This window comes from Microtus ochrogaster, chromosome 16 (assembly GCF_000317375.1).
Source record: "Microtus ochrogaster isolate Prairie Vole_2 chromosome 16, MicOch1.0, whole genome shotgun sequence".
NCBI lineage: Eukaryota > Metazoa > Chordata > Mammalia > Rodentia > Cricetidae > Microtus > Microtus ochrogaster.
Window position 1 is genome coordinate 51,827,199 of NC_022018.1, and position 9,485 is coordinate 51,836,683.

Genomic DNA, 9,485 nt, shown 5'->3' on the forward strand with positions numbered 1-9,485 from the left:
TGTGTGTGTGTGTGTGTGTGTGTGTGTGTGTGTGTGTGTGTGTTTCCTTCCTCTGTAGGTTCCAGGGACCAATCTCAGGTCCTCAAGCTGGCTGGACAAACCCTCTCATCACCTGATTTCTCCCAGGGAAGCTTCTTATCTTTCCCCACCCGCTGGGTGTTTCCCCAAAGCAGCTGCAAATTTGAGGTAAGTTAGACCTCAGAGGCTCCAGCTAGGGTGGATCAGAGGCAGAACGTGGAGCTAGCAATTGCACAAAGGAAAAGGCTTGTCAAATGATCAGGTTGGGTCCTCCGGGCCTTGAATCATGTCATTGCAGAACAGTCAGAGACCTTAGGAGAAGATGTGGGTTGTAGCTTAACGCATTTACAGCAAGCAATGGGCTAGCCATGTGAGCGGTTACAGTCAGACAATAGCTGCCTTGCCCCTGCTTGGGAGTGCGGCTTCCCAGCATTTAGTTATTACTCTGATGCCTGACTCATAGCAACATGGTACAGAGTGAGGGAAATGATGAATGTATCCATCCTTCTCCTACCATTTCTTCATGGTCACTCACATTGCCACTGGCAGTATCTGATAGTTCCAGGTTCTCTGCATAATCCCAAAATTTAGCAGGTTCTTAGTATTGAATTTTGAGAGCACTTTTTCTGGTGTGTGTGTGTGTGTGTGTGTGTGTGTGCGTGTCTATATGTCTGTGTGTCTGCATGTCTGTGTATGTATGTGTGTGTGTCTATATCTATGTCTGTGTGTGTGTGTGTGTGTGTGTGTTCTTCATGAGAGGCAAATGTTCTACCTACCTCTTCTTTTTATATAACTCCTCTGGAAAAAAAGAGTTTATATAACTCTTCTGGAAGATACTTCAAGAATGGGTTCTAAAAGTCACATGGAAATGCAATGTACCCATCCAGGAGAGCCCCCAGACCAAAATGAATTAGAAGATCATATTACCCAACACTTTCCAAGCTCATCATAAAGCTACCCTGATCAAGACATTATGGTTGAGGTATAAAAGCAAATGTAGGTCAATGGACCAGAGTTTCAAGGCTAGGTGTAGAACAACATTTGTCTGCAGCTGACTTGAAGTTGTCAAGGCAATGCCAGGACAAAGATTTGGGTTCAATTGTTCTCTTTAGCTAGAACAATTGAACCCAAATGCATAAAGTGTTGACCTCCGTTGTTGCCTTGTACCACATATGAAATAGAAAGATAACAAACTTATACCTAATGCAGAGAACAATGACCAGCCACCTGTTAGATGACCCACTTGTGGGATGCCAGACTGAGCTCTCAGGACTTAACAACTTTTGTAGAGACCACACAGTATATATTTACTAGAGCGTATGTATCATAAGCATAAAATATGAAAGTCCTACAGGTATTCAATAATATGAAAGTATTGAGATGAGCAGCCTGAATTGCGTGAAGCCTTCCCTTTTGTCTCTTCCTTCCCACTTTTCTCTGGCTTTAATAAGAGAATTTTTTTTTGAAAATTCACCTACTTCTAATGCCTTAAAAAAAAGTTTTCAAATAAAGCATTTTTGATGACCGCATCCGCCCATCCACATTCAATATGCACAGTCCTCTTGTTTCCTGTCTTCTAAGACCAACTACACCGAGAAGCTGTCAGTGTTTCCTAGGTGCTTAGCAGCAACCCTGGCTCAGATGAGCGTGCAGGTGCCTGACAAGGACAGCCTGGAACTTGAATTGTAATTCCCCAGCTCTCTCTTTTGGAGCAAGGGACATTCCAGCCAGAGATCCCATAATGGTTGCCAGCGCCCTGGAAGAATGCACGTGTCTCTCGTGACTGTTCCTAACAGCTTGAGGAAAGTGGGGCATGGGAACCTATATGTTTCTGTGTGTCTGGGCCCACCTGCTGGTCCCTTGCAGGCCTTAGAGGGATAGAGTCCTCAGAGGGCTTACAGGCTGAATAATACAATATGCTTGGGTGCTCTTGTAAACACGGGAGCACTGGAAATCTAAGTGCTCAGCAAGAGTCTGGTAAACACTTAGGACGTCCCTCAAGACAGCCCTGCAGATCTCTTCATCTGGAGGGTGGGTGTATGTATGTCCGTCATCACCAAGGCTTCCTGATACTCAAGGAATCGTTTCATCCTGGATTTCTGTGTCTCTTCCACAGCAAGAGTCTGGTAAACACTTAGGACATCCCTCAAGACAGCCCTGCAGATCTCTTCATCTGGAGGGTGGGTGTATGTATGTCCATCATCACCAAGGCTTCCTGATACTCAAGGAATCGTTTCATCCTGGATTTCTGCGTCTCTTCCACAGCAATGAGTTTGGGCTAGCCTACCTCATTTTTACAAGTGTGAGTATAACACTTTCCTGTAAGGGGAAGAGTCATGGGTCAGCTATGTTTCTTCCTTGAAGCAGTAGCAGATAGATTAACTTCCACGGTTAATTCAAATTCTGGGAAGCACTGGACACTGAAATGTTTATGTCAATTTTGCTGTCATCTGTGTCTGTGTCTAAGAATTAAAAAATACATTGCACGAGCTCCAGTGTTCTCTGGTTTCATAGGCCTAAAAGAACAAGATCGTATTCCTTAATCCCATTGTTTACCATTTTATGTAGCGCATTAATTTTTCATTGTCTTCATGCCTTCTGACCTTCAAAACGAAGCATACAATGCCTGCCTCCGCCTTCTGCATTGACAGAGTTTGGGGATCACATTTTTCCTGGGTGATCTTGATCATCTAGTGATGATCATTGCTTCCAACTCTGCTCCATCATGGTAAACCCAACACTTCTACCTTTAAGCCCTGCCGTACAAACAGCCCTGAAACCGACCCTTGGCACAGGCAAAGTGTTGATCTCTGAGCTAGAGCAAATTCCAGAAAATTTGCCACATATTTATAACTTTAGCCTTATTGCTGATAAGATTAGCCTAGATAAACTTTTGATACATTGTGTGTGCTCTGGACATAGTAAGGTTTTTCCAAAAACATAATAGAACACCGGTATGTATGTATATATCTATTTCTAGTATCAAATGTGGTGATAAATAAGTTAGCTTTTGCCCACCTGGACTCTCTCCCCCACTTCCCATTTAAAATCACAGTATTTCCCTCTGTGTGTTTTTATATTAAGAATGTATATGACTTTGGGAGAGAATGCTACTTAGCATCTTGTAGCTGATTTTCTCAGTAACTGTGCATGAAGACTGTGCACAAAAGCAAACAAGAATGTCATTTGTTTCCAATAGTTAGGGACAGTGGCTTCTAAGGATTTGGGGAAGAGGAAGATTGTTGTATCCATCTTTGTAACTGATATTTAATCGTGCACTCAATTTCGTCAGGAAAAAAAAAAGCAAGGCACTCTGGGAAAATAGTGGCCAAAAAGCAAGGCACTCTGGGAAAACTGTGGCCAAATAGTCATAATGTGCATGCAGGACAAAACAAAATGCCTGCCTAGCATGGGTATGGGAGTCTGAGAAGCAGACAGGAGGAGGAAGCCCGCCCAGGGGTGGCCAGAAGAAATGAAGACCACATCTCTGTCAATTCTAAGTGAAAATGAAGGCACCAGTCCATGTCGTGTATGGGAAGGAAGAAAATCCTCTGGTTAATTCATCTCCAGGCGTGTCTAAAGGTGGGAGGGCTGGGGGGGGGAGGAGAAATCCGTCTCCTGTGAGCTGTGCCTTTTATGCTCATTTGCTATACCAAGAGCTTGTTTTTTTTTCTTGAAGGGAACAACACACAAGCAACACTTACTTTTCAACCCTTGAAGGACTGCTTTTTGTTAAAAAGCTAACACACACACACACACACACACACACACACACACACTCCTTAAAGGAACAGGCCTTGTGGCAGGGTGGGACCCAAGCAGGAGCTCAGTGACTGGAAACGGATTTTGTAGCCATTCAGGGACGCTCCTGAACTATTCTTATCCCCTTATAACAGCAAGGTGCACTGAAATATGTGAAGCCATGCATTAATGGCTTAAATTAAGTTACAGGTATAAATTTTACATACACCAGATTAATATCATATGTCATGGTGATGGAATTTAAAACACTTCGTGTCCATGCATTTTAAATTTTTTTCCTGGCCCCAATTTAACGCCCACAAAGCAACTGCACTTTTTAAGCCCACTTCTGCATCTGGATAGGTCCAAGAAAAACCCACCCCGATCTAGAATCTTGGTTTTTTTTTCTTATTATTATTTTGTTTTGCTTTTTTGTTTTTCATCAGAAAAACATTTGATCTGGCTTCCGGCATTCTTTTCCTATATTTTGTTTTCTTTTGCTAAGCTTTAGCGTGCATATATATACATAATACATATGGAAAGGCTACTCATTCCATTCAATCATATGAGCTCCGCAATCGTGCAAACATGAATGATGATACCAGGGGGGTAACAGACAAATGAACCAACGTGCTTCTTGAAAGCTAGTCCTGAAAGCACTGGAATCTTAGGGACGGGTAGTCTAGGGGCTCAGCTCCCCAATTAGAAGAATAACAGGGAACCTGCGAGCAAGACGCCGAGTGTCGAACCCCCCCGACCCCCCCCTTCCTAGCCCCCGGCAGCCTAGCCCCGTGGAGAATGCATTCCAACCCGCGCATTCCCCTAGTTCTTCGCAGGAACTTCTCTCTGTCTCTTCTCCTCCCTCGGGCACTCTCCATCCTGGCCCGACTCCCACCCAGTTCTCATTTTCTCAGGTCCCCTCCCACAGCATTGACGGAATGGAGTGCCCTTCCCATTGGCCCGAGCCTCATTTCCCCCTCCCCCAGGTGGCACTGGCCTCCTGATTGGTTGGTCACTCCAGAACCCCCCCCCCGCCCATCCCTGCACTTGGGTTGCCCAGCGCCCCGCCCTCGCCACCTCCCTCCGCGCCACCGCCTGCGCGCCCAGCTCGCCGGCGTCCGGTTCTTGGGGCGACCCAGCCCGCGCGCTGGCCCCGCCCCCAGGTCGCGCGCGGCTCTACATATACTGCTGCGCCGCGAGCCGGGCGAAGCCGTTGAGCGGGGAGGCACGGTTGGGAGTCCTCACTTCGAGAGGGTAGTAGCCGGCTAGGGGAGCCCGGTGGCGGCGATCCACCTTAGTCTGAGCTCGAAAGGGAGCGACTCAGAGACCAGGGTGGGCTACTTTATTTTTCTTCCGGGCCTTTTGATTTTTCTTGTCTTTCGCTTTGGGCCGAGTGTCGCTCACTGAGAACTGAGATATCCTTGTCAAAACCCTGAGCGACCCTTCCGTCGATTTCTGGGGCTCGGGGTCGCCGACTGCTGCAAGCGCCTCGGACGCGCAGGCTAGGGGAGCAAAGCGCATCACAGGCGGGGATCCGGAGCTCGCTCGACCGTTTGTCTCACAGCGGGTCTCCTCGCGCAGGACGCGCGCGATGAAGGCGGTGAGCCCGGTGCGCCCTTCGGGCCGAAAGGCGCCGTCGGGCTGCGGCGGCGGGGAGCTGGCGCTACGCTGCCTGGCCGAGCATGGCCACAGCCTGGGTGGCTCGGCGGCCGCAGCCGCCGCCGCCGCGGCAGCGCGCTGCAAAGCAGCCGAGGCTGCGGCCGACGAGCCGGCGCTGTGCCTGCAGTGCGATATGAACGACTGCTACAGCCGCCTGCGGAGGCTCGTGCCCACCATCCCGCCCAACAAGAAAGTCAGCAAAGTGGAGATCCTGCAGCACGTTATCGACTACATCCTGGACCTGCAGCTGGCGCTGGAGACGCATCCTGCTCTGCTGAGACAGCCGCCACCGCCCGCGCCACAGCTCCACCCGGCCGGGGCTTGTCCGGTTGCGCCGCCGCGGACCCCGCTCACTGCGCTCAACACGGACCCGGTGAGAAGCCTCCGCGGGCGTCCCCCGGGCATCATGAGGGCGGTGGTGGGGCAGCAAGATGCGGGTGGTCTCCCTCCTCCCAGGGAATGGCAGCGGCTTCCCGGATCTCCGCCGGGAGCCGCCTGCTGGGCTGGGTGATCGCAAGTGCCAGTGCAGGAGCCGGTTGGGACTCGGAGCTGCGCGTCTCCAGAACTGTCCCTTGCAGCTTCAGGGGGCTTCCCCAGCTGACTCCGCGCTCCTGCCTAGTTTCCCAGGACGGCTCCACCCTAACCTTTCCTTTGGTGTTGGGTTGCTGTTCTAGGCCGGCGCCGTGAACAAGCAGGGCGACAGCATTCTATGCCGCTGAGCCGCGCTGGCCAGGTGAGAGCTCAGGTCCCGAATTGGGTGGTGGATCACCGGGGTCTCACCTCCCCAGGGGTTGCTGGTGCCAGGCACCGTGGTGATCGTTCTCTCCCAGCATTTCTGAGAGTAAATCCCCGTGCACACCCACACCTTCTCTGCCACACAGTCCGCACTTCGTTTTCCAACTCGGGGGTCACTCTGCAGCTGCGCTCGCTGTGACCGACAGGCTCTGCTGGTACCCTCTACCTCTAAGGGAGGGCACCCTCCTGGGCGCGGAAACTGCCCCAGGGTCCCAAGTTCTCCCAGCCTCCCTCCCCACCCCTCATCGCCAGTAGAGCGACCTGACAAAGAGATGCATGCGGGCAGAGTGCCCCAGAATGCTTCCCCTTGCTGTCCCCAGCCCGCATTTGCCTCCTTGGCGCTTGGCTGGGCTGCGGGCTGCGGGCTGCGGGCTGCGGGTGTTGTCTGACCCGGCAGTTTGTTTTGGGTTGTTGATCATGCATGTCTTGAGTTTGGTCGGTGGCGCCAGTTAGTCTGCAGCGAGATGGTTCACACACCCCCTCTATTCATTCCTCTTCCACAGGTGTGCGGCAGCCTGAGCACCAGCGAGCCAGGAGCCCTAGAAAGGGAGGGCCAGAGCAGAAATTAAGAGAAAAAAGCCACCGGAGGAAAAAGAAAAAAAAAATCTTCAGCAAATCTAGAAACGTCTCGTCTCGTCATTCCAAGAGAGAGAGAGGAAAAATAATAATAAAACTTTCATTCACTTTTAAGTTTTTGCACGTTCACAAGCTTTCTCCGTACGTATTCTCTTTTGTTTCTTCTTTCATAACCGCTGTGAATTGTACATTTCTGTGGTTATTTTTGTCACCCTTTGGGAGGTGCAGTTAAACTTGGAAGTTTAAGTGTGACAGGACTGCTAAGTAGAAGACCAATAGTGAATCCAACTTTAGAGGCTACATTGTGACGAGGGAACTTGTTTTGTTTTTGAAGCTTTACTAATATACCAGAGCATTGTAGATACGTTGTTTTACATCTATTGTTTAAAATAGATGATTATAACAGGGAACTTCTCTGCAAGAATGTTACATATTGTATAGATAAGTGAGTGACATTTCATACCCTGTACATATAGAGATGTTCTATAAAGTGTGAGAAAGTATATGCGCTTTAATAGACTACTGTAATTATAAGATATTTTTAATTAAATATTTTTTGTAAATATTATGTGTGCGTTTTTTTAATCTATGGGAATATTTCTTTTAGAAAATTCTTTTCCAGCTCCCTTGCAGAGCTCTTAATATCTCAAAGTGTTTTGTTTGACCAGGCTGTTGATTTGTTTTTGTTTTGCTCAGTATCCAGTATCTGAGGCTCGGAAGTTACAGCCCTAGGTACTGGTCTTGCATGATTGCATGAGATGTTTAATCACAAAATAAACTGTTCCGAGTCCATTCAGATGTGTTTTCTTTAACCTAGACAGAAACCTTTGTATCTGAAGTGTACATGTTGAAAACATACCTTATCAATTTTTAAGTACAGGGTTTTATAGTGTAATATTTAAAGAATTAAGTGTGTGAGTTTTTTTTCTTTTTGAACTGAGATCAAAAACTAGATTCCGAGTGATTTTGCATCTAGGATGGAGAAATGCTTGGCTCTTTAAGGAGTCCACAGAGTCTGCTCTTATCAAAGTGAAAATGCTTGTCGTTCTTCATTTTACACTAAAGCATAATGTCATGAAGTTTCATATCTGTACAGATTATTTAAGTCATAGAAATGAAAAATGTTCTCTGCTTGCTACCAAAGGACAAACTCTTGGAAACGGACATTTTCTGCCCTCCTTTCTCCAAAGAATATTACTAGGCATCAGTATAAGAGGAAAAATAAGAGCATAATGGAAAATCCTTCAAGCAGGGATAAAAGTCGATCTTCAAACATTTACTTACGTAGACCAAAAATTCTGATGACCACATCTAGATTATTTTTTTATAAAAATGATTTTCACTATAGCGATGTCAGTTACCACTAAGCTCCTGTCCAATTTCATGTGATGTGTAACTTTTACATGTGAAAATTAAAAGTAGATTTATCTGTCTTGTACTGTGACTTTTGGTGTGATTTCTTTAGCACCATGGAACTGATTTAGGACCCTTCCCTTCCGGGAAAGTCGTCTTTTCTAGGTGAGCTGTTAACTCCAGGATTGGTGAACATCACACATTTAATGTAATGGGTATTTTACACACCAGTTAGGTGGGATTTTTAGAGCAGGAGAATTAAGTAGGATTTAATTGGGTGCTTTGTAAATAGTGAACTGTGTGTAAACGTGGTCTGTTTGATTTCTAAAAGGAAAGGATTTGTTTCAGATTATACAGGAATGAAAGTATTATAGACCCAAGGGACTTTTTAGGAAGTCAAAGTCAAATATTTGTGGGAATATGAAATGTCACAGTCCCTAGCTGTCAGTTGAAGCGGTAATACCTCAACAGACATGAACACAATGAATATGAAGAGGTGAAAAATTAACCCAGGGTTTCTTTAAAACCTGTGTCCTCTCCCCCACCCACCACCACCAGTGCTTGCTTGCTCCTCAGCTCCTTCCCTGGTCGCTGGTGTTTCTAGAATTTGATATATCTGGTGTTGAGCCTTATAAAGTCAAAGGACGGCCTTGGATGAGATTTTTGCTTATTTTTTTTATTACTCATTGTTCTCACACATCAGGAGAAGAGCACTAGAACACTGGTGGAATTGTGAGTCTGAAGAATTGTAAGGATTGCATTCTTTGTTAGTGAAAAGGGCACGATTCCTCCTTTTCTTTGGCAGTTGGAGTTCAGAGGGATTGTGTCACACATCCTTCTCTGGAACTGCGTTTTCATGCCTGACTGCTGAACCCTACTTAAGCTGCTAGGCAGAGTCTAAAGCTCACGTTTACTGAACTCTGAATCTTTAGGGAAAAAAAATGTCTAGATGTTTCCAGTATTAGAAGAGAGATACTGGTGTTTGGATTTATATTTGAGCATTCCCCCCCCCCAAAAAAAAAACACTGAAAGAAATGTGTTTTTGGAGATGCTGTTTCTGAGAGTTCGTATTTTTCCCTTGGCCCACTGAAGCAGGATTTGACATTCCTAAATAGAACTACTGCTCCTTAAATGACAAAAAAAAAAAAAAAAAAAAAGTATGCAGTTGTACAAGATACCACAATCTATGAACATATTGCCTGTATCCTAACCAGGCAACCAGATAATAAAATCATTTAAGTCTCTTATCCAGATAGTTTTACTTGGGCAAATATTTAGCTTAGCAAAAGAAAATATCCTGACCTGTTTTTTTTTGCTAATTTGTAGAGTTTTATTGTATAGGT

At 46.4% G+C, this 9,485-nt stretch overlaps 1 protein-coding gene across 1 annotated transcript; it reads left to right on the forward strand.

The window, feature by feature from the left end:
- Positions 1–4,875: 4,875 nt before the first annotated feature.
- Id4 (inhibitor of DNA binding 4, HLH protein) lies at positions 4,876–9,275 on the forward strand. Its single transcript, XM_005355151.3, has 3 exons — positions 4,876–5,791; positions 6,093–6,151; positions 6,717–9,275. Exons 1-2 carry the CDS (start codon positions 5,351–5,353, stop codon positions 6,135–6,137), a joined length of 486 nt encoding a protein of 161 aa, XP_005355208.1. The 5' UTR covers positions 4,876–5,350; the 3' UTR covers positions 6,138–6,151; positions 6,717–9,275.
- The last annotated feature ends 210 nt before the right edge of the window (positions 9,276–9,485 follow it).

Excerpts from the sequence above, each read along its gene's own strand:
- Id4 (XM_005355151.3), top strand. The coding sequence starts at position 5,351 with ATGAAGGCGGTGAGCCCGGTGCGCCCTTCGGGCCGAAAGGCGCCGTCG. Across the intron at positions 5,792-6,092 it reads CTGCGCTCAACACGGACCCG|GCCGGCGCCGTGAACAAGCA; the intron begins GTGAGAAGCCTC and ends TTGCTGTTCTAG.